The sequence below is a fragment of the Daphnia carinata genome, chromosome 7, assembly GCF_022539665.2.
Source record: "Daphnia carinata strain CSIRO-1 chromosome 7, CSIRO_AGI_Dcar_HiC_V3, whole genome shotgun sequence".
Classification (NCBI taxonomy): Eukaryota; Metazoa; Arthropoda; class Branchiopoda; order Diplostraca; family Daphniidae; genus Daphnia; species Daphnia carinata.
Window position 1 is genome coordinate 3932902 of NC_081337.1, and position 24822 is coordinate 3957723.

Consider the following 24822-nt stretch of genomic DNA (forward strand, 5'->3'; position numbering starts at 1 on the left):
AACTTTTCTGGCTGTTTTTGAAGCCAAACTGCTAAACATTCCAGTCGTGTCTTTATATTGCCTTTCTATTTATCTTTCTGCCTTTTTTTTTTTTTTTTTTTTTATTTCTGTAGATTGTTTTGACTATATATTTAGTGATGGGAGTTCCGATGTCCGACTGTAAATCAGTTGAATTGCGGGGGCCGGGGGTAAATACAATATGAATCTGTCGTCGCTTTCAGCCTCCTCATTAAGTTGAGGAAGGAAACAAAATAAGAAAAAAAAAAAAAAACCATCAAGACGAATTCATTTTGTGCTATTTGATGGAATTTTCCTTGGCTATAGGGATAGATTACACTTGATTTTTATGATGATTACCTTTGCCTTTTTTTTTCTTTCTTTCTTTTACGGCCTGGAAAATCGAGAATAAAAGGAAAAAAAAAAAAAAAAAGGGGCCGGAAAAATTTCGTTCGGCTGTTCATGTCCGTTTCGATAATCCGTTTAGTGGTTTTTGATGCGAGTAAAAGAAAGAAAGAAAAGAAAAAAAAAAGTGCTTTTAATAGCCAATTAACGAGCAAAACAGCGGGTGAGCCACGTCAATAGGTTGATGTCCATTAAGGAAAACGCGATAGAAATAAATATAAACGATGGCCTTTTACCTTTAGCAGCCATTTAACTACGTATAAACCTGATTTGATTTGCCAATGGGCATTGCTTTAAACGACCCAAAAAGTCTGTGGTTTCGTTTTGGCTTCGTCTACAACTATAACAAAACACCAATAAACTGTGAGGTTTAAAAAAAAAAAAAAAAAAAATACATGTAATAGAGACACACGAGACATCCAGATGGCCGGTATATGATTTATTTGCATTTTTTTTTTCCTCATTGAGGGAACGTCATGTATATAGAAATTTTTGCGATCTCACAAAAGTCTATATACAGGGCGTATTTAAATGTCGAACGAAAACCAATAAAAATATTTGAGTACTTTAAGTCACCCAAACGCAGTCGAGAATGAAGGGGAAAATTCATGAACCAACCTCAAAAAAGGAGTGATGTCAATAAATATGTACGTGCTGGGCTTCTCCCAAATTTGGTGGTGTCTGCGATGCTGCGCTCTTACCAGTTGGGCCGCTGCTGTTGACACTCGAAGAAGCCCCTCCATACTGTGGCGATGGACAGTATATTGAAACCTATTTGGTTAGAATCGACAGTTTACGACCCACCTTTTTTTCTCTTTTTTAAAGCAAAATATATAGACAGACAAAATAAAAAAAAAAAAAAAAGGAGGGAATATTTTTAAACAAATGAGACGAACGTACTTTCTCTCTAAAGAGCCTCAGCGAAAACAGACCTATCGATAAAAAATGATGGACGCAATGTGAATGGGTCATATCATCCTATTGCCCTGTTGCATATTACATCCTTTACATGCCGTCGTCGAAGAATGTGTTGGGTGTAGTGGAGAGTCTTTTCGCTCGTTGGCTCATTCACTAAACAAAAAATGATGGATCCACTGCAGAACAGTAGTGTCTATTGTGTCACGAAAAATCACGATGTCTACCATTGAATACCAATCCCGGCCTGTGAATGGGGACGTCGCCAAGTTTAGAAGTGGCCGATCGTCAAAGTAACATGGAAAAAAAAAGAAAAGAATAAAAGAAATGCTGACGATTCATTTTTTTTTGTTGTTGTACTCGAGTGTGTCGTGTATTTTTACACGGGTAGTCCATCATGTCGGAGAGACGTAACCATCTTTGGTAAAAATTAGCCTGCACACTTGCTTAAGTGCTAAAAGTCTTTTTCACTTCGACATGATGAAAAAGGACAAGGGGGCTCTCTTTTCACAGCAACTATTGGACTTGTGACAAGAATTGGAAAGCCCTTCTTTTTCTTTTTCCAGAGAACAGCACACACTCGAAAAGGGAAAGAATAATGGGCGGTCTCGAAATCGTGGTAATCGGGTGACGACGGCTTTATTATTTCTACGTAAATATAGCTGAGAAGGATCGTATGAATATTCCCAGTATTATTCATCGATGGCAAATTAGGAAACACACGAAAGGACGAGCTTCGCCTACAGAAAAGAACCAACACGATGTCTCTCAGATTTCCTTTTTATTTTTTTTAATTCACCATTCTCACTGTGTGTGTGTGTGCTGTAAAAACCAAACGAAAATGAACGAACAACTCAACTGAAAAGGGATCCAAAAATAGAAGTTTCTTTTTCTCGCACTCGTTGTTGGTATAAATATAAAAAAAAAAAAACAGGCTCGAAGCAAACAAAACATCTATGTGTAAGTTTACGGGACCACAATATCCACGTACTGGGGTGGAAACAAAAAAAAAAATTACGCATATGCAGTGCCGCATTATTTTTGGGCTGCAACAGACGACCCCTGCCCTTTGTTATAGACTTTGCATTTACTTTTACTGTACCGCCACAAGACATCTGTGGAATGCAGTTCAAGTATACCGCAACATAGTTTTAGCGCAGCCTATACTCATGGCAATAATACCGAAAATACTAGAACAATTTCACGGCCGTCGTTAAGCGATAAACAAGGATTCCGTATAGGCCTCAAAAGTGTGTTTGCTGTTTCACTGAAGGGCACCCCAGCAATTGGCGAAATCTATATTTAAATAGTTGAGTAATGGCACAAAAAAGACCACAAATCTAATCTCTAAAAAGGCTGGTGCACTTGGAGTTCTAATCAGTTTGCGAGGGTAGGGGGAAAGGGACGTGTGTATAACATTCGGTGCTCATCCATCACGCTTGTTGGATGGCTGCAAGTCACACTCGGACCGTAGTAGACTGAAGACAGGAACGTTCACATCCAATTATACATCGGTTCACACTGACGGGAAGTCAGCGTTTATTTTCATAAAGGAAATGTTTCCAGAAAGTGAGTCTTAGAGTGTGTGAGACGATAATACGATAATCGCCAAAATTCATGGCTCCAGATGAATATTTCTCAACACGTTCGGTGTCGCGTCAGGTGCGAGCTAATCCAATCAACATCTCCGACACGGAAATCCTGACTCACGAATTCAAATGTCTTAATTTTGTGTTTCTTTTCCCTAACAATAAAACAAGCTTATCGTTGTGAATCTATAGTCATCCCTTTGCAATTCTCTTTTCCACTGAATTAAAAAAGAAATCCATGGCTTTGGGACAAGTAAGACCCAATTTTTTTTGTACCCAGTCAGCAAAAGTAAGACATCATCTTTTCATAACACATACAACACAGTCATCATGCCGTAACTCACAATCTTTTTTTTTTTTTTCTCACTGTTTTCTGGCTGAAATTTGTAATTCTACCTGTATAGCTTCGTAGGAATGTACATACACACAATGCCCATTCTTTATATTCAATCAAACCATCGTTCCGTCTAGTCATTCTCTCTTTCTCTTACCTGCTTCTACCTTCATAAGTTGGGTGGTCGGATTCATTCTTCATATGTTTAACGGTACACATCTTATGCTCTCGCTGCCCCTACATGTACTATCCAGTAGTAGGCCCAATCGTGCCACGTACGGCAGCAAAACGATGCAGTGCGTTTTGTGTGATGTATAGGTTGTTTTCGTGCTCGTTTTGACCTTTCGTTCCATCCAGCAATTGATCTCATTGTCTACCTCCGCCCAATCAGACATTCGCTTTACGAATGACACAAGAGGCATAATAGTTTTTTCCCCCCTCGAAATAGTTGTGCGGAGATATATGGCTTATGTTTTGACACGTCATTCTTCTTTATTGTACAGGGTTTTCGATAACACAAAGATTTTTTTACAAGAACTGATTTCGAACTGATGTTGCGCGGTGACAAATGAAGGTGACGCGATAAGTGAACCGTATCATTTTCTGATGGCTGGCTTTATAAAGCTTATAGGTCCTCTTTGAGATGTTATCGTTAAGCTATACATAAAAAACAAACAGCCAACGGCGCTGTTAAAATATAAATACATTGTTGTGTGAACGAATATTTGAAGAAAAAAAGGAAAAATAAATAAAAAGGGAACAACACCTCGTGTTTAAGTGTAAAGTTGGGGCACTAACAGCTTCGATGCACGCTTGTAAGAGTTCCAAGTCTTGGTCCGTGGGCACCCCATTGATTTCATCGCGTGATAGCCCGTAAAAGCTTTTCTTTTCCGCTTGTTTTGTAACATGCAAATGACGGCAGACCACCCAAAGAACCCGTCTGCCGTCTGGAACATGGTAGAAAGAGACCTATATAACATAATCTAGAATGCAATAAATTAAGAGCTATTCAAGGTGGTGTTCACATGTATTCAACTCACAGTTCTATAGGCTTTTGCGTACGTTTCCATCACGTAATAAAAACGAACTGCTGAAACATTTGACACAATATTTTTGACGCGGTTGTTGCGGTTCTGTTGTGACCACGAATGGGACAACATAGAAAACATTATCAGTCTTGGATGTGAGCCTGTTATTCTTACAGCTTCGACGTGCTTTGGCATGGCTGGATGAAGAAACAGACATTGAGCCACTGCAGTGCTCTATCCATTTTGCAGCGGCCGGCTCCACAGATAAACATTTCTTTCAAAATGCGAAGAGGGGGAGGAATAAGAAGAAGGAGGACTGGAAACGAGCATAGAAGGCCAGCTGCAACTAAATCAGTCAAGAAAGCAAAAGTTTTTTCTTCGCCTTAGAGTCCCCATAGCATTCCACCATTGCCTACTAGTCTTCTTATTCTAAAGTTCTACTATGCGGATGCTGCGTGGATACGCTAGCGACGCTGAGATATTTATACACGTAAACAGTCCTGGGTATGATCCTGTTTACAGTTGACATGACGAAGTTCTTCATCTCAAATTGATACAAAACGAAAGAACACCAAACAGCTATTTATTCACTTCAACTCAATTCTTTAATCGGTTAAACGTTTGGAATGTTTATTTTAGAAACAAGCAGTAGGATTTAGGAAGGACGGGATATACACATTTTATAGTTATTTGATAGGCATTTTGAAAACGGCCAGCAGCTGCTGGCTATTTGCTCGTAATCCGTTATTACTAACAGCCAGAGTACTTTTGAACAGAGTTGTAAGCCTCGTAATAATATTTTTGGTTTATAAGCCATTCAGAAAGAAAAAAAACTGTCGCACCATAAAAATGTTTATTATTATCGAAAAGCTTGGTTTCACTTTCAAGAAATAACTTTATATATCTTCTGCTCTCCTCCGTTTTTGTTACATCACCTTGTGAAAAAGAACACGTCCTATTCCGATGAGAAAGTCCCTGTTAACGGACATCGAAACGTCGCAGCAAAAACTCTGCGTAACCTAGTTTGACGAATATGTAGAAAGAGAAAGGGAATCTGCGTGTATTATGACCAAAAATGTGTATGTCTGTATTGTGTGTAGTTGCCAATTTTTGTGTGTGGTCATCCATCTGGCCTCTGATAAGGACAAGCATCACGCGGAAACGATTTGATTCAATTCAATGGTTCTCTCTCAAATCAAATTCGATGAAATCATAGCGTCAAGGGTTCCATCAATCCTTACTACGTGCTTCGCTATTGTTGTTGGCGACGAGAACATGGTGCTACCTGTTGGTTTATTACCAACGAAATAAACAACCTGCCTTGAAGAACAAGCTGATTGTCTCACAATACATGTATTGTCGTTATTTAAAAAATACAGAAGCGTAGTCTGTTTTAATATTTCGGTGTTACTCTCTATGTCTTTTCTCACTCTTTCTGTCGGCTGATTCTCCGCGTCTCCGTTTGCGTTCTCCTTTTTCTCTTGATCGAGATCGTCTGTCATGGCTGCGTGATGGTTCTGGGCGTCGACTAGTACTATCCTTTCCATAGGCTCGATTAGTACTATCCCTTTCTGAGGCTCGATTGTTACCATCTCTCTCATGGACTCGATGATTACTATCCCTCTCATGGGCTCGACTAGCACCATCCCTCTCACGGACTCGACTTGTATTATCTCTCTCATGGGCTCGAGTGCGTTCTCCTCTCTCTCTGGACCGCGATCGTCTGTAATGGCTGTGAGATGGTTCTTCGCGGCGGCTAACAGTATCATCCTCATAGGTTCGGCTTGACTTTTTGCTATCCTCCTTATTCGACGAGGATGATTTGAGCTGAGGAGGGCTGCTGCTTTCTCTTCTGTTTTTCTCTTTCTTTTTTTTCTTTCCTTTTTGTTTGTCTTCCAATTTTTCCAACTTCCTAATGTAAGAAAACAACAGACATGTGTAAACGAAATGAAAATACCCTCCAGGAAAATATTTTACATACTTTAATAGTTTCTTCTTTTCTTTAGTTGATAGGGTTTTTAGAAATGACAATTCCTCAGCAATTGGTTCCTCTTCTGATTTGTTTAATAGCCCCTAAGGTAGTATTGTTGAGTTTGATCAGTCCAAAATAAAAACACATGAATGATATTTTAAATACCTGCATGGGAATAGACATTTGTTCTAAAGTGTTAATGGCACTTTTAGTCATAGCCAAACCAGTTTCTTTCATGTCATTCATCAATTTACTAGAGGGATCTGGTCCGGCAACTGCTTCGTCAAAGGCATCTCTGGCCTTGTTGAACAAAGGGCATTCTCTGTCTAAAATCCAGAACTCATTATAAAATCATCATAACTTATGACTAAAAAAGATAAAATGGTGTACCAGTATTAACATGTCCCCATTTGTGGCATTTAATGCAACGGACATTTCTAACTGCAATGCCGAATGGTTGATCACGAATATCTTCATTGTCACGACAATAGTCTTCACGAGGAGCATTGTATTTTCTTTGCCATTCAAATTTGAATTCTGGTTCTCCGTCTTCCCTCTCTCTCTCCTTTTTCATTCCTGGTGGTGGTTCATATAAAAAATTGACACTCAATTTTTCTTTGCTTTCTTTGCTGACAAGCGATCTGAAATTAACAAAACATAAGATTTTATAGTGTATCTAGATAATAATAACGAATAAGACTTATTTACTTGTTGACATATAAATCTTGCTCTTTCTCATACTGAGCTTTTAACTCTTCCTGCTTCTTTTTCTCTGCATCTGTTTTTTGTTGGGCCATCCAAACCTAAAATAAAATTATATCTATCATTGCTTTGCTAACCACATAATCTTTAATCATAGTTGTTTCTACCGACATACCCTTTTAAGATTGTCACGGGATCCAGGATGGAAAAACTTCTTACACATGTAATTGTTGAATCCTTTACCCATTTTGCTGGCTTTTGACACTTATTTCAGGATTTACTCAATTCTGTTTCGAAAAACACAACTACTCATACAAAGAGAGAAACAAGAATATTGCGTAAGTCAGACGGACAAGACAACAATAAACGTTGCCAGATAGTCTAACAAATCAAAAATTTGTTCCTTCACTTTTCCCATTTATTTCAGAAACTATATGCCCAATCTAAAAACAAAATTGATTTTCGTTAACCTCGTTCAATTTTGAATCTAGATCACATAGTTTTTACCTATGTTTTTGAAAGAAAAAAAATACTGAAAAGTCGGGCTTATTTTTAAGTCAAATTTTTACACGAAAAAATTCGTTTTTTTCATTTATTTCAAAAACTATATATCCTATATAGAAACAAACTTGGTTCTCGTCATTCTTGAATAATTTTGAATCAAAATCTTGTATTTTAAACTATATTTAAAATTTAGTCAAAAATGAAAAAGTGGGAAGGCTATAGCCTTCTCATTTTTGTCAAAATCGGCAAAAATGGACATCTTTCGAAATTTGATAGAAATCACCTGTTATGATATAAAATTAAACGCTGATTTCAAAAATGCATTTATTTTCTTGTAAAACTAATGGTTTTTTTAAATAAACGAAAGCGAAAGGACTGTAATGTAAACATTTGTCCCAAAAACGGGTGGGCGACAGCACGCATGCGGGTAGGAGTAGCGGGTGCTTGGCAAAATAATATTGACTAAATATCTTTTTGACAAAAAAAGAATATTTAAATATCATAATAACAAAGATCCGAACCCGTGACATCAGCATGGCAGGTACAAACTATGCCACAGCGCCATACTTCAATCACTTTTTTCGTGTATAATCTACCTATTTGAATGGGTGACACCCAAAGCTAGATTTGGTTTGGATGTGCGGTCCTGGCACAGTGGTTATTACCCACGCTTTGTATTCTGTCGGTCCCGGGTTCAAGTCCCGCAACCAAGTCCTCCAATTTCCCAGCCCTCCCTCCATAACCTCCTCCCACCACCCTCCCCTCCCACCCACTTCATCGTTCAAGATTCAAGATTCATCTCAACGGATTCGCAACATTCTTCTTCACATCGGATTCGCAAGATTCTTCATCTCATCGGACTACGAAAGGATTCTACAATGCTTGCTGTAGAATTCGACATCTTCTACAATGGACATCATCTACAAAAATTCAAGAAAGAAGACGAAAAAAGAAGAGCCATGCCTACTATACCTAAGGGGCTAAATGGCACCACACTAAAAAACACACACTTACACGTTTACAGACGTTTCACATCGATCTGTAGTACCGTTCACTACACGTTGAAGATCGACCCGCAGGTAGAGAAGAGGTAATCGTAGCTCGTAGGTTGTTCGTAAGTCTCCCCATGGCCACTAGGTTCATGGATGCATGCAGCTAATCATCGAGATATGTGACCCTCTTCGATACCGTTTTTTGGTATTGTCCTTATTGTACACCGGTAAGGCGTTACGTAGCAGGTTAGTAGGTGGGCAGGCTAATATGGAATGATAAATGACGTGTGATTTACACAAATTCTTTCCCCTTTATACTCATATGTTTCCCATGGTTAAGTTGCCCCGGGCTTTTTTTCAAGTCCAACTGCCATCTAGCGGCACCGACAAACACCCAGCAAACTTATTTCGAACACCTATCACCTAACGTCATCTATTGGGTGAAGTATCGTAAAAAGCGGGGTCTATATTATCTAGACAGAATCCCTGTCGCGAAACTTCCGCTTTCTAAAAACAAAATTTCCATGTTGAATACTAGAACTATTGAATACTGAATTTTTTATTTTAATTGTTTTTTAAATAAATGAAACCTAAACAATTGTACAGCCTTTCTTTAAATCCACTGTACTTTTTGTTGTCATACAGATTTTTTATGAAAACGAGTGCCTCGATTCCAATAAATTATAACAAACCATCAGACGACCTATTTGCCTCAACATTCTCAAACGATTTGTTATTTCTTTTTTAAGCGTTCGCGTATTTTGTCGCTCTCTATACGTCCAGCTGAAGGAGCTTTAAAAAAAATCGGAAGTGAGAGCGGCGGAAACATTAAAAATATATTTTGTTTTCGTCTAGAAAGGCACTCCGGCAAAAGAAAAGACGGCTGGAACTCTTAAAGAAACAAAGCAACAGTAGGAAGAGGTTAGACCTGATGTGTCTTCTGTAAACTGTCATGTTATTCCCTTTCAAGAACGAAAGACACCGACACGGCTTTCCCTAAAGGGCCAACCACAACAACCACGAAAAGAACACGGTTGTTTGTGTGAATATACATAAATGATTGTACGATGGGGGCGAAGGGGGTGAATGAAGCAATCGATCGACTATTCAAGTGGGGGGACAAAACCAAACATGATGATGAGGGTGGTCGGCCTTCCAGTTTATAAGGTGAAAAGCGGCGGCCTACCGTCAAATGGAGACCCCACAGCCACAGTTTTGCTTATGGATTGTCGTCGGAAAGAATAAACGCTCAACACATTAGCGAGCGAGCAATTCTTCTTCTATTCTTCCTTTCCGTATGTATACTTTTTACCCTCTCCTTGTGGCCTGTCGGAAATGTATGTAGTGTCGTCTGCCGATCGATGGCCAAAGGGGTGCGCATTGAACATTTTTCGTCCCACACAAAAGATGCCTTGATTCTGAAATGTTTTGGCCGTTTCAATAGCGAGTCGATTTCATTTAAAGAATTGCGGATCTAGCGGCAAAGCGGGTGGCGAACTCATTGTCCAAGAGGACCCCCATTTTTTCTTCCTTCTTTCCTTGACATTTCGAATGGGCTAGTGTGTTTCCTATTCATGATGGCTCTTATGTTTGCCTCTTGCCTTTGAACACACATGTATTTTTTTCCCCTTTTTGTTGAATGATACTCGGCCGCTATGTACAGTACCGCACGTTTATACAAGCGCCACAAAAAAATAGGCCTACGAATTCGAGTTCGTCACCGAGGGCTACATGCGAGCATGTGTCTTGTAGAGTGAATGCTTGCGGCCACACCTGGCGCTGTATGTTGTATTATTCTGGTATGTACGTACACTATATATATACTAGGAGATGCACAACAGGCCTATACATTGCTGAACGTTTGGGGGGTTCTTCCTGATAGAGCTTGATGGGTAAAAGCCCCCTCATTTGGACACGCTTCATTCGCAACTCGATTGTCTGTGTCAATGCTGCCCCATTGAAAAACTATGAGAGAACGACGCCGGCGGTCCCAGGGAAAAAGCAAAAGCAGTTCAACAACTATCGGACATCGATAACAAGCAGAAGGTTATCCTCCTGGAATGCAACTATGCATATTTGTTTCTGGCGGTATTAGACGAAGGAGGGAATAGCTTATTTTTATTATTTAACCTACTTATATATATCCTAAGTTGATCATAGCAGATGTGATTTTGATTCGTGAATCAATTTACAGTTTTGCCTGCATATATAGCACCACAAACAATGTGAGAATCAAACACGTGAATAAAAACGCAAAGGTATAGAAGCTCGAACAATTGCCGATTCAGTTTGATTTGATCAAAGTACAAGCAGAAGGACTTCAGGGTTTAAAAACAGAAATGTCATAGATACATGTATACACAAAATACGACACGTAGTATTTCTGCTTTGTTCGAAAAGAAAAACCCTATACCGGATAGATTTACTAATCCAGTCCAGACGAGTACTCAAAGATTAACAGAAAACAGTTCTATTATCCCGTCATTGAAAAAAAAAAAAGGAGAATAGACGTCGGACACTGTGCTATTTTCTTCCATCTCGAAGTAAGTGGATTAAAATAAATTCGTCCCTATTGCTTTATCTATATAGGCCTTTTCATAGCGGTGTGTATATATATATTTACACGTATACAGGAAGGCACCCGCGCACAGTTTAATCCGCAGAAGATCAAAAAATCTTGTTTTCTCACGGACCATCAGGTATACATCAGGGACTGTAGCAGTCGGGTTCTCACTAAAGACTTCTTGTTGATGATGAGGGGTATTTCCCCCCTGTGTGCGTCTGTGAAAGGAATCGTCGATGGCGGCAACTCACAGCAGCAGAGGTAGACAGAGTGCCGACAAGCCCCAGGAATGTCATTGAAACCAGTTAAAGAATAGTCTAAAAGAGAGGAAAGAAATATAAAAAGAAGAAGGGGGTCATATTGTCGAAGACGGTGGCGGCGGTGGTCTTTTCCTAAAAAAAATTTTTTTTCTAGAAGAAAAAAGGAGGCGGGTTTTTTGGGTTTTGAGCGGCTATTGTGGGCCTATTGTAATGGCGATCAGTGGCTTCAGTGTCCCTGGCGCTCTTTCTTGTGTGTATGTATCTCTCTTGTCATTGAAACACGTTGAAAAAAAAAATACGTATAGCGCCCGTTTGTGTGTGTACATGTAGATCTGCTGGAGTCGAGCGGAGGTGGTCTTTGGCTTCTTGGTGGGCCGCCAAAGACGGAACTTCTCGCCCCTTCCGATGTCTGTTTTGTTAGGCTCATTCTTACAAACCTCCCCCCTTTTCACGAGCTATTTCCTACGCGATTCTTCTCCTTTTGATGTATGGCCTATAACACACATAAGAAAAACTCTGATTGTTTGAGCTCCTACTCTACGCTTTGCAGACGATGTCGGCCGAGGATTGCCGTTTTTTAATAGAGCCAAGAACGTACTAAAGTCGGCTAAGTCAATTGTCCCTCCCTTGGACCGTCGTAGTCCACGGGCTCGGTTATAACACCTCAAGGCGTATTTCGCTACTTGATTCACAGCAAGCAATTGTATTTTTTTTTTGTTAACACAGATTCCTATTGCGCAATAAAAGGAATAGTAATGTTCATGCCGCCGCATCAATGGGAATACAAGAAATCCGTACTCCGCATTCCACCGCGTTATATCCCCTTGTCCTCACTGTGAATCCATACAGTCCGTTTCCCCATTGACGTCATTTATCCGCTCAATGGATAGGCCTCATCGTCATGCTAGAAATGCCATCTTCCGTATTTTGTATAGTCGGATCAACGATATCATGACAGCTTCATTCGCCGCTTCAATTGGACGAGCTTTTTAAATGATCCCATTGCATTTTTGTTTTGTTTTCCCAGAAGCTCGTTCAACAGTGAAATTTCAAGGTAATTGAATTCGCTTCATTCAACATCAGTTATTTCATTCGCTTATATGGATTCCCGATGTCACAGGAAGCCATTCTTTTGTCTAATCTCTGGGATGCTTAGGCCTTTAGTTTTATTGTTTTCATATTATCTGATTGAAAATGCGTCCGATTCCAATAAAAGTCATTTGTTATTGATACATTAGTTACATATATACAAGGACAAGCCAATCTCACGCTTTTATCAGCCGTGGCGGCAAGCCATTAGAAATGGTTAACTAAAATCAGGCAAGGCGTGAACCCCCGCGTGACAAAATAACAACAGACAACGTTTTTTTTTCTCTCTCATTCTTGTAGATTCTCGTGTAATTTCGTTCCACACGGCTTGTAGTAAATACATGCGAAGAAAAGGAAGCGTTCAAGCCCCGGTTCGTGTACACAAAAATAAATATCCATTATTCCGTTACAGAGTTTAACAATTTCGCCTTTAACTTCCGGCGGTGGCAGTTGCGCTGCTTCTCGGGAATTTACGACTTGCCCAGTAAATCTTGTGTATGCCGATTGAACGTCAAAACCTTGGCGTCCGTCACTATACACAAACCAAGTAGCCAGTCCCTTATTTTCCGTTTCTTTTTCTTTTGCCCAATTCGAGTTTCCGCGATTACTGTACAGCAGCGGTTAGTGTTTCCATTGTTTTTACGACGTCGTTAACGCGTTTCGACCGCCAGCGAAAATAAAACAAAAAAAAAATATATTATGCTTTGAACACGAAGAGAAACGAACTGAATCAATTTCGTTTTCTTTTTTTCGAGCGCTTGTTTTCATTTTTAACGCGTCTTTAAAAAAAAAAGAAAAGAAAAAGAAGTTGAATGGGGAAACAAATATATCCTTAACCCCCCCTATATATGTGTCCGTAATTACGAAGCAGTGTTTGGTTTTGAAACAAAAGAAAAACAGGTAAAAAAAAAAAAAAAAAAAGAACGGCCGTCTTTCAACCGGAAAATAAAAATGGGGTAGCGAGATTTACGCCTTTTTCGACAGCCATCATCACAACTCGTGTGTTCTTATTCTTTGTATTTTTCAATAGACATTTGTTTTTTTTATTCCGGAAGGGGTGTGATATGTACGGAAACCAAAAGGCTTTTCTTTTTTTCTGTTGTGTAATTTCATTTAACCCCCCGTCATTGGCTACACGACCCCCCTACTCTCTCACAATAGCTCGTACGTGTGGATCATTAAGGAAAGGAGGGTGTGTTCCAAGACGTGATATAAGGCAAAAGTACCTGGGACAAATAATTATATAAGACAGGCTTCCAACCGGTCGGGGCTTGCCTGAACGCGTGTACAAGATTCTCGTAAATAAGCCGGGGTAAAGTACCTGGTTTCATTTTGGCTCCGTTTCGTTAGGTTAACGAGTAAATTGATTTTTCCGACACCTGGTCAGCTGCTCTTTTCTCTAATCGTTTTTTTTTTTTTTCCTTTTGTCTATATTTATTCTTGGATTTTTTTTAAAATATAGGGGTTGATTAAAAACTGTTTTTCTTTCATTCCAAGTTGTTTGGAGAATCAATTTCAACCGTTTCCCCTCTACTTAAAAACTGGTTGCGTCATTTCCTTCTGTATTTCGTCTTTATTTCATGTCCGGTAGGTTATGTGATTCTCTGATTATCTTTCCAAGTCCGATCATTACCCCTCGAAACAAAATAAACTTTATATACCCTAGCGATGGATGTTATTTGACTACAGTAAATGTGTAAGCTGTTCATCGACAATGATTTCGAAAGAATTTCAAAATGTTAGTGCGAGATCGTGGATGCCAGAAATCGATAGAAGGGAGATTTTATTGTTCTTCGTCTCTGATTCATTTAACGTTTTCTTTTCCTGCTGTTCTACACGATCGTATCTGAAGATTGGCATTTGATCGCATATCATCAGCTGAAATGAATAATTCAGGAAGCGTGTGTGCTACGCTATAGGTGTTGGCCGCTTTACATATACAGGGCACCTCCTGACGTAATGAATGAAAATACATGGCCATCCGACACCTTCGCTTAACACTTGCGTTCTTCTTCCCATCGGTCTGGCCTCGATCTCGTGTGCCTGTCTGCTGGGCATCCAGCAGCAAGGGTTCGACACCCCTGATGAATTTTCCTATTTCTTTCCTGTATATCTATACGTTTGTGAGTGTGCGGGAGACCTCTCTCTCTCTTTCTTTTCGATTCTCCGTCTTGTATTTCTTCCCGACCTGTTGGCACCTATTGTTTCGGACCGCCCGGCTTTCGTACAAAACAACTGCCAGAACCCGCGCAGCTGGTGGCCTCCTCTTTCACTCTATGTAAGAACGGTGTGTTGCCTGTCTTGTCGGCTCACACCTTCACAGCAACCGCATATATCTACATACACCATCTCTCACAGTTCGACTGTAGTTCCTTTTCCAATTGTTTCTTTTTTTTTTTTTATTTGTAATCTTTTTCAATTTCTGGTTTGCCTGTTTTTGTATGGTAAACCGTACAGCCCCATCATTTGCTGTTGTTTTCCTCATTCCTAAGTCTTTCGAATCATCATTCATCTATTTCGTACATTCTATTTCTTGCTTATTGTAAATCCATTGTAAACTCCAATGGCTATATACGTAAGCGTTTCATTTCTGTTGTGTGCGCAGTTAAACTTGTGCCCGTAAGGAATGTTTGTTCTGCACGATGACATGCAGTCCAACACGAATACAATTCGGGATATATGTATCATTATACTCAATGAAATAAAAATACGAAAATCCTATACATGGTTATCGACTATAAATCATTCCTTTTCCGGCAACAGATAATTGATGACTGAAACTCAAAATTTCTAGAATGAACTGAATTATTCATAGAGATCTATACGGTCTGACTCCCCACTGCGTTGTTTTCCCTTTTTTTCCATTCTTCTTCATCTTTTTATTGTAGCTATATCGATCTAATTGCTTTCCATTTTCTTTCTTTGGTCATGTATACGATTGTATAATTTTTTTTTTTTTTTACTGTTTCCTTTTTTATGGCGTCATTTGACTTTTCGCATATGGAGAGTTTTGCTTATTTAATGATTGATCCCACTTTTTTTTTGTTCCATTTTGCATCTAGACTGTTTGTACAATTCAGGTTAGGCGTGATGTGATTTTCTAGTATCAAAATCTAAACGATCGAGTTCTATTGCCAAAGGGTGCGCATTTCGATTTGTTTGTTACACTACAATAATAAAGAAAAAAAAAGGTAGCTGTAATCATGATCTTTTGTTCTTTGCATGAATCATAATATCAATTGTTTTATACATGTATGATTCTTTTCACGATTCACGGATCCATCACCTTTCCGCCTTTCGTTAGTCGATGATTTCATACATACATTCCGAGATCCCACCTCTATCTTTCTGTTTTGTGCATAGGGATAGGGCGCGGATGAATCAAACAGAATGACGTGGCATCTCTATCGCGTTTCTATTTTCCATTGGTAAACATATATCTTTTCGATTGTGTGTACATGTGCGAGTGAAGGTTTCAAATGAAAAGAAAGTGTTAACCTTGTTTGATCATTCAACGAAAACCTCCATTTATACTCAAATGGGTAAAGTATAAATCCCAAACGAAATGGTACGCGATCAGTTGATTTGGTATTTTTTTTTTTTAGCAGCCAAGAACATAATTAGGATAGCAAAAAGGCCTTGCGTTCAAAAAGAAAAAAACAAATTCGAATGAAAACAGCGCGAAACGAATGCGGTGCCCGATGGAAACCAATAAGAAAACAAGCCCTCCTCGTTTTCCCCTCGAAATTCGGTGATCACCTGTCACGTGTATTATGTACAGGTCATCCAATCACGTGGCTTATTTTCACGGTGAACGAAACTATGCGACTAACCTGCTGATATTTAAAGGCAGGACCGAGAAATAAAAATAAAAAAAGACGACCCCGTCTCTACATACCGGCAAGCCTTTGCAACGCCTTTTATGGGTCGTCCGTCGTTGACGTCGCAATCTTTTTTTCCTTGTTCATATTAGCCTTTCGTGAAAAGCAAAAAAAAAAAAAGAGTAAAAATTACGAACCCAACAATCACATATACAACAAGAGTAATTTGTTGGAGAAACGAAAGCGCAGTCCACTGGAAGCGTTTAGAAATTCAAGAAAACGGATCATTTAAAATTCACTGAGAAAATGACATTGCGAAGAGAAAGCTTGAGAATTTTTACTGAAAGAGATGAACAGCCTAATGATCTGCTCTTCTTTCCTGATCACATCAACCGGGATCGTATGTATGGGCATTAGAAACAAAGAGTTGTAATGTTGAGATTTCGTTGGAATGCGTTCCGAATTCGATTTGAAAAGTCCAAATGAGCTCATATCGAAGTCATCTTTTGGTTTCATAAGAACGCCAATGTTTTCCCACACGCGATTCAACTGGTTAAATCTGCAAAGAGCTCAACGTATAGTGACACCTGCCACGTATAAAGCTAATGGTATTATATAAGTTATATACACAGTGTTCCGCTAGCGTTTTTAACAGGATAAAAAAACAAGTCTGGTACATCTAATTGAGTTAGATTGCTTCACCATAGAAGAATTCTATTTAGAAAAAAAAAAAAAAAAAGAAACAAAAGCCAGCGTTTATCTTAATGGGATGTGATCGGTTAGATTGGGTAGTGGACTAACAAGCCGCCCTCCCGTTCACGGTGCCTCTTGATTTTTCCCTTTATTTCTAAGGCGCATTCCTAAGCCAAGCCGAAATCAAAGGGGAAGAAAAAAACAAGATAACACACACACACACCTATAAAAGTAGTGAGAAAAAGAACGAACGGTATAAAAGAAAACGTTGGATTCAAGCAGAGATGCTGATTCACTTCGAATTTTCCATCAAACTTTTGCCTCTACAGGGATCGATTCACGAGAAGAGGAAATCAATTAACCATTTATTTAGCTGCTTAGGGGATCTGAAAAATGGGGTTTACATTGTTATTAGCAGCGCAATTGAAATCGTGTCTGTTGTGCGATGATCGCACCCCTTGAATGGTTCGCCAAGTGGTGGGGTCTTTTCCAAATCATATTAGCACGTTACATCTCTACACAACAAGATGATACAACAGGCTCGGCCTCTACAATGCAACGAAAAACTTGGGGAATTCTTGAATTGAATTCCTACGAAAATCGTTTATTTTCTTGTCCATTGTGAATGTAGGTAAGGTCATAAGTTGATGATTTGATGCCGAAATCAAATGGAGGGGAAAAAAAAGAAATAGGGAAAGGTAAAAATGGGAGAAAAGAAATGGATGGATGCAAAAGAAGAAGAAGAAGAAAGAAAGGGGGGAATGATGACCACCCGTGAGGTGTTGCTGCATGCAGAGAGCGCCGATGCTGTGTGGGGAGTCCGTGACTGCTCCGTGGCAGAGCGGCGGCATACCCAGCTGAATATAACATTCAGAAAAAGAGAGAGAGAGAGAGAGAGAGAAAGAAAAAGGTTCCCCACTTCTCTGCTTTGCTTTTTTCTTTTTATTTTCTTATTTTATTATTGTAAAACGAGAGGTAGGAGGAACTCTAGCACGCCCCTCTCCACCACTACACCGTCCATCACACCTCAGCCAGCCAATGGCAGAACGGCCGGGCTCTTTGCCGCTTCGGTGCGGCTCAAAGGCGGACCGTCGCTGCTCGCTCAAGCCGAACCGTGTACACAGCCTATTGCTTGTTCCAATAAAACAGAGTCATTCGACCTGTCAAATGAATATACGTGTCAACATGTCGCTAACGAACCTGAGGAGGCAAATCTTTGTGTATTTTCTTTTTCAAATAGTCAACTCGATTTAAGCACCGAATGATTCGAAGGTGAAATGAGAGGGTTAAAGCTTTTCATTTTTACAAGTTTTATTATTCGACATTTGAATTAAATATAACTTGAACTGCTCCGAATCGCAACGTGTAACTCCCTAAACATTAAAAAACGAAAGGATTGTCTTAAAACCCGTTCGAGTTTTGAATCACCCCCTTTTAATTGGGCATTAGATTCTTGTTGTAATAACAGTTGTTTGCATACAAATAACTAATGTGAAATAAGCTTGAAAAAAAAAAAGCATTTTAAAAGAAGACTTGATTCCTCTATTTAACACACAAAAAAATAAAAAGCCGAACACAGCCTATGCTCTCTTCAAGATGAAGTGTAGATGGGGGGAAGAAGGGGGCGGAACTAGATCCGTCCAGCTGAAAAAAAAAACCTTCCAGTCCCTCTTTTTTTTTATTTCTTCCCTTTGGCTGTGATTCCTTTCCCTGGCAAGAAAAAAAAAAGCAACGGTGTTCGAGTGTGGCACATACATCACACAGGTGCCTATACGGTGGTCGTGGTCTCTTGCCTTCAAAAAGAGGCTGCCATCCTTGGCCAGGTACTCAGTCGAGTTCTAGACTCTCGAGTTCACACAACCCTCAGTTGCAAGTCATCAGTTTTTTTTTCTTCTTCATCTTTCTCCATCGAGAACTCTTTCACATCCAGCGAATTTTTGTTTGGCTATCAAGACAATTCTTCACAACAGTGCTCCTTAACAATTAAAAGTGTTTAAATAACCCAGCGCCGGGGAGACTTCGACGAACGTGTGGGGCTTACCTTTAAGAAAGACAAATCAAAAGTCATGTCAGTTACTAGCATGAACATGCCGCATCATCTCTTCACCGGTTATCCATTCCAAGGTAAAAAAATACGAATCCGTTTTTAATTTCGAAACGTTGAATTAAAATTATTGTCACAATTTGCCTCGAAAAGTCTGACACGTTGCAAGCTGTTTAAAGACTTACTTAAACATATTAAAAGCTATTCATCCCTCAATTGCTTTTTCCCTCGTGTGATTGTTCGCTTTTTTTTTTTTATTCGAATGTTACCCGCCATTTTCAAGCATTTTAGTTTAACGGTTGCACGTTAAAAAAAAAAAAAAAAAAATGAAGAACATTCGAATCGTTCCTTCCCTTTTCTTCTGCATTTCTGCCGCATACTCGTTAGGTCGTAATTATTAAAGAAATTAGCGGCAAGCAATGACACCGGAGAAACACTAATTAGAGGAACAGTACGGGCTCCGCTTATAATTAAATCACACGCCACTGAGATGGGGCCGAAATGTGCCGCAACAACCGCTATACTCGCCGCGGTCCAGCAGCAGAAGCACCGTAACACATTTTCTTTTGAAAAATCAAAAACCGTTTTTAGATATCCTTGTAATGAATAACAATATACGGAATGCCGCAGTCACAAGAAATGAGAGAAAACTGATTACGAAGGTACACGCAACATCCGAAATTCATAATCCCGTCTGTATGTGCAACACGATTCACGTAAGCTACACACGGGGGCCTAAAAGAACGAACGTTGATTGGACAATTGGATGCGTATAATTGGGGCCGGCCAATTCGCTTCGTATTTAGTTGTAAACATTTGTGTATCATTTGAATGCAATATGGCCTATATTGCTTGCGCATGATCGAAATAGACGAGGGCAGCTATACGGAAAAGGGGGGGGGGGGTCGGACTATTTAACAGTAAAGTAGATATTATACGTGCCGCTAAAAAAATAAAATGGCGGACTAAAAAAGAAGGCCGCTTGTGCGGCCGGCCGACTCGGGGGAGGCCCTGCTGTAAATTACCAGCCATAATTACAAGGATGAGGGAGGTCCGCTCAGTTATTTATCTACGACTTTACCTATCGATTATATATCCCTGCGCTTCCAGCCTCTATTAACCTGTGACTCTTGGCCGGCGTAGCTTTTGAATATATATACCTATTGACCAGCAAACATAAGATAATGCGTCATATGCAAATTGTATCTTCCCTTTCTTGCCAAAATGGACTTAACCGGAGTGTTACATGTGCGATATACGAAACAGAATGTTTTAACTTGATCGTCTCTTTCAGGTCAGGGACGTGTTAACCAACTCGGCGGAGTGTTCATCAACGGCCGTCCGCTTCCGAACCACATCCGCTTGAAGATCGTCGAACTGGCGGCGGCCGGAGTCCGTCCGTGCGTCATCTCGCGACAATTGCGCGTCTCCCACGGCTGCGTCTCCAAGATCCTCAACCGCTACCAAGAGACGGGCAGCATCCGCGCCGGAGTCATCGGCGGATCGAAACCCAAAAGCGGTTCATCAACTTCGCCAGGTGGGGGCAACGTGAATCTCTCCGGTTGCGGGATGAACATCGATGCCGAACGCAAGTCGGAAGATTACCGACGGGAAACGGCCAATAGCAACATTTTCTCGTGGGAATTTCGCGATCGACCATCAAAGGTGAGCAAATTAAATTCATTGAAATGATACCCCCCCCCCCTTCCCCGTCAGTAACATCTAAATTTAACATTGAAAATCCTCTTGTTTTTTTTTTAACAGCAAGATGAGAAGGAACTGATGAACGGGTCGATAGCGCCAACGGCTTCTATTAATCGGTTGTTGCAGCATCCGCATCACCGCGGGATGGTGATGATGGAGAACACCAACAGCGCCATCAGTTCCGACGGCTTAATCAGCAGACATCCTCAACACCAGCACTCTATCGACGGCATTCTAGCAGGTCAGTCATTATCATTTGAAAATCATAGGTTTGCACCTTGTTTCGTACGCGCACAGCGTTGATGTGAAACAACGTTCAAATCGTCCTATATAGAAAAATAGCGGCTAAAAAATGATTTCGCGGCTTTGCGTTGGTCGATCTGGTTTTAATGTTTCTTTTAACATTCAATATTCCCGTAGCGAGTGTAAGAAGTTGATGGATGGAACGCAAGCACTCCCCCCTCGTGCACGTCAATTATTAAAAAGCGCTAGTTGAATAATGGAAATGATCTTACACTTGATGTGCGAGTTTTTTTTGCGTTTTTGATTCTCGACGATTGCTCCCCTTCTGGGAGGTTTCCTCCTTCATATTTTGTGTTTGATTTTTAATGCCGGACAAGAGTGTGTAAGTTGGACAATCGCCTGCAGCGTGGGTGTCTGATATGTAACAATCGCGTTCGATGATAATAGCGGGGGACGTTGACAAACATCGCAGTTTAAATGGCGAGCAAATCGAAAGAATGTCGGGACTGACATTTTTGATAGAATAAATCAGACTTAATTCTGATTAAATCAAGTTTTGTTCTCAACCCGATAGACATTAGACATTCCTAAATATCATTTAAAAATAAGAACCGGAGTTTTAAATGAAAAATAGGGAGAACATCTAGCGAAAGAGCATTTAGATCAAACCTACCGCACGAAATCGTCATCACTTCTAGTATAAGCGGTTATTATTTTTTATTTTTTATTTTTTTTTCATTCCCTTTTCTTGAAAAAAAAAAGGAAGAAAAAGAAAAAAAAAGGGTATTTTCTTTTAATAGTGGTAATAATAGTACACTAATAAATTCCACCTGTAATATAATGATATCATTGGGCTGCTGGTTGTTGCGGCCGAGGCCGGCGGTTCCTAGCACGGCGGCTTCTTTTGAGTTTGCGGGAGGGCTTTTCTCTTCGTGTTTTGTTGTACTCTGTCAGTGTGCTGTGTGTCTGTGTGTGTCTGTGTGTCCCGCCTGAAGCGGCTAGAGAAAAAAAGAGGAGCCCCATCGTCCGTGCGTAATATATCAGGAAAAAGAAAGAAACAACTTATGTATATATACCAGTACAAGCGCGTTATACACGAATCACGAGAAGAGCAACAGAGTAGAAAAAGATGAAGCTGATGGGCCTTTTTTTTATATTCATTGCTTGCGCACCGTTCGAGGCTATATGCAACAACAGCCATCGCCCTGGTGTCGTGATTTATGCATTTACGTCCGGCTAAAAAAAAAAAGAAAAGAAAAGAAATGAAAAAAAAAAAAACATGTTTTCTCTTCACGTGATCTTTTTGGGGCCTGTTACCCTTTTTATTTATCACTTTGATATTCAGTTATGCGATGAATAGCGCATGTTTTTTTTTTCGGGTTGGCTAAAAATAATGGGAGGACTTAGTCCTGGGATTTTTAAAGAAATTCTGTTAGTCGAATTGAAACAAAGGTACATAGCATTTGCTAAACACATTTTTCTTGACATAGTCTTATATTTTTTTCACTGACATTCGTCTCGTGGATTTTGGCAAACATCTCTTTAATAATTAGTTATCAAATTGTACGTATGCCGGGGGAAACAACAACAACAAAAAAAATGGACGCATTCACGGTGCCAACTATAAATTTATTAAACCTGAAATTTCGCGTAAATAGGAAAGCAGCGTTTGCGGTGCAGGTTGCAAACAAAAGTAGATAATAATGAACCATTGTTTTTATAATAAAAAAAAAAACAACTAAAAAATAAAGAAAAGTATTTATCGCACGGGTGTCCGGCCGCCCAGGACGCCGCATGTCGGTCGGACTGCGGCTCTTAGATGAATCTAATGACCAGCAAAACATCTCATCGCGGCGATGTATTATATATTCTCGACCGCAACATCATATTTATTTATTATTTACAGCACACCACAAAAAAAAAAAAAGAAAAGCGAGAAACAAAAAAAAAAAACAAAAATACTTAACTTCCAAAAGACTATCCACACATTTGAGCGTACATAGAAAATGGCCCGACTATTAGACTGATAGAAACTCTGTACAACACGTCGGCTCTCCTCTCGCCCCTCTAAATGTAGGACATAATGATAAGAGAGCTGGAAAAAAGGTCTTACAATCATATAGCCTATAGCATATCCACAAAAACCACTAATGGGGCCCCTGTATGGACGATGAGGTCTTCTTCGCATTTTCTGACTCAACTCTTTCTATTTTTTTTTTTTTTTCATCTCTAATTCATTCAAAGAAGAGCCGCACAGTGCTGCCGGGGCTAAGACCTCCCTCTATTTGAAACCCCTGCACACTCGTTGAGGCCTCTCCGAGGATACAGGATATCTTTTAATAGCCTAATTAGCAGCATGCAGTTCTTTGGGATGTTGAAGAGAAATGGGCCCCAAATGTCTTTCTCTCTCTCTCTCTCGGGTTTCGCTTGTTTTCCATTTGTTTCAGAGAAAAGAGGGCTTCTTATTATACGCGTATCTCTGATTGTTTGGAAGGCAAAAAAAGAAAAAGAAAATCACGCGTAAATATATGTTGGCCAGTCAAAAGATAAACGGCGATTGCCGACGTGTACCACCCACATGCACAAAATGCGTTCGAGGTCTAAACTGTTTTGATGATTTTTTTACAAAAATAGATACTGGATCGTCTAGCGACTGCGATCTGTCGGACATCGAGTCGGAGCCAGGAATCACGCTGAAACGCAAACAACGTCGATCCCGCACAACTTTCAGCGCTGAGCAGTTGGAAGAACTCGAAAGATCCTTCGAACGCACCCAATATCCAGATGTTTACACCAGAGAAGAGCTCGCCCAAAAGTAAGTTTCCGCAACCCAATTCAAACCCAATTCATTCAACATTCGTATACTAATAATTTCACTGAATTTTTTTTTTAAAGAACAAAATTAACAGAGGCCAGAGTGCAAGTCTGGTTTTCTAACCGCCGCGCCCGTCTGAGGAAACAACTCACCGGCCAGCAACTCGGCCTTCAAGGATCGGCCTTCTCATTGGCTGCAGCAGCAGCCGCGGCCGCGGCCTCATCACCTTCCGGCGGCCATCAATACTCCAATTCGACTGTTACCTCACCTCAGCCGACCACGCAATCTGCGAGCATCGGTCAGTCCTCATCGGGAGTAGCCGAGCATCATCATCAACAACAGCAGCAGCAACAACAACAACAACAACAACAACAACAGCAACAACAAGTGAACGCTGCTGTTGCTGCCGCGGCTTTCCAGACTCATCACGCAGCTGCTGGTGCTTGGCAACATCATCATCACCACCATCAGAGCTACTACAGCAATGGCTATCCAGTTGCCGCAGCTGCCGCCGCCGCCGCGGGATCGATCCATCCTCATCATCAAGAAGTGACTGCGTCTCTATCTTTCGGTCACCAATTCCCCGGCTACTTGACTGCCAATCACGCTGGATGGAACGCTATTCCGCCTCGCAAAGATGATCACGTCCATCATCAATCGAATGCGTCCGCTTGGACGTCCGCTTCTTCGACGGCCGTGCCTTCCGTCTGCAGCGGATCGGCTGAATCTTATCCGTTCTTCTCTTCCGCTTCGGCTCATCAACACCAGCTGCATTCGGCAGCGGCCGCTTCGTCCGGAAGTGCGTTCAGTGTCACCGGTAGTGGAAACCCAGCTGCGGCCGCAGCGGCCGCCGCGGCCCTCATCAATCCGCACTCGCCCACTGAACCCAAATCCGGCTATCCTTATTACCAACATCAAATGATCTCCGGAATGGATGCGAGTCACATGCTGCACTGCGCCGGACTAGTTCACTAAAGCAAAGAATTGAATTTTTTTAAATATAGTTTTATCGACGTCCACCCAACTTCCGTACACTGTCCAGCCTACGTTTCGTGAGGGCTCTATATAATTTGCATAGACGTAGCGAGCGCGATATATTTGAAAAAAACAGGCCTATACGTAGATTTGCATATAGAATAGCGGATGAAAGCT

At 40.4% G+C, this 24822-nt stretch overlaps 4 protein-coding genes across 6 annotated transcripts in view; 2 read left to right on the forward strand and 2 right to left on the reverse strand.

The window, feature by feature from the left end:
* LOC130695621 (uncharacterized) overlaps positions 1-24822 on the reverse strand; it is a 75091-nt gene that overhangs the window by 18288 nt on the left and 31981 nt on the right. The gene's annotated exons all lie outside the window — the stretch shown is intronic.
* LOC130695636 (corepressor interacting with RBPJ 1-like) overlaps positions 5606-24822 on the reverse strand; it is a 101065-nt gene continuing 81848 nt past the window's right edge. The window contains exons 2-7 of one of the 2 annotated variants that reach the window (XM_059496120.1): positions 7118-7189; positions 6949-7043; positions 6631-6881; positions 6406-6566; positions 6250-6341; positions 5606-6180 (exon numbers count right to left, since the gene is read on the reverse strand). In XM_059496120.1, coding sequence (XP_059352103.1) covers positions 5676-6180; positions 6250-6341; positions 6406-6566; positions 6631-6881; positions 6949-7043; positions 7118-7189 — 1176 coding nt within the window. In that variant the 3' untranslated portion in view covers positions 5606-5675. Of the gene's footprint in view, positions 6181-6249; positions 6342-6405; positions 6567-6630; positions 6882-6948; positions 7044-7117; positions 7272-24822 lie in introns of those variants that run through there. The other variant, XM_057518804.2, reaches the window with a different exon arrangement.
* On the forward strand, positions 18711-20920 carry LOC130695526 (protein gooseberry-neuro-like). Its single transcript, XM_059496322.1, has 4 exons — positions 18711-18988; positions 20203-20573; positions 20673-20853; positions 20910-20920. Exons 1-4 carry the CDS (start codon positions 18931-18933, stop codon positions 20918-20920), a joined length of 621 nt encoding a protein of 206 aa, XP_059352305.1. The 5' UTR covers positions 18711-18930.
* LOC132088177 (protein gooseberry-neuro-like) lies at positions 23443-24645 on the forward strand. Its single transcript, XM_059496323.1, has 3 exons — positions 23443-23446; positions 23490-23670; positions 23751-24645. The coding sequence occupies exons 1-3, from the start codon at positions 23443-23445 to the stop codon at positions 24643-24645; spliced, it is 1080 nt and encodes a 359-aa protein (XP_059352306.1).

Coding starts and splice junctions, on each gene's coding strand:
- LOC130695526 (XM_059496322.1), top strand. CDS start 18,931: ATGTCAGTTACTAGCATGAACATGCCGCATCATCTCTTCACCGGTTAT. Junction 18,989..20,202: donor CACCGGTTATCCATTCCAAG/GTAAAAAAATAC, acceptor CGTCTCTTTCAG/GTCAGGGACGTGTTAACCAA. Junction 20,574..20,672: donor TTCGCGATCGACCATCAAAG/GTGAGCAAATTA, acceptor TTTTTTTAACAG/CAAGATGAGAAGGAACTGAT.
- LOC132088177 (XM_059496323.1), top strand. Junction 23,671..23,750: donor AGAGAAGAGCTCGCCCAAAA/GTAAGTTTCCGC, acceptor TTTTTTTTAAAG/AACAAAATTAACAGAGGCCA.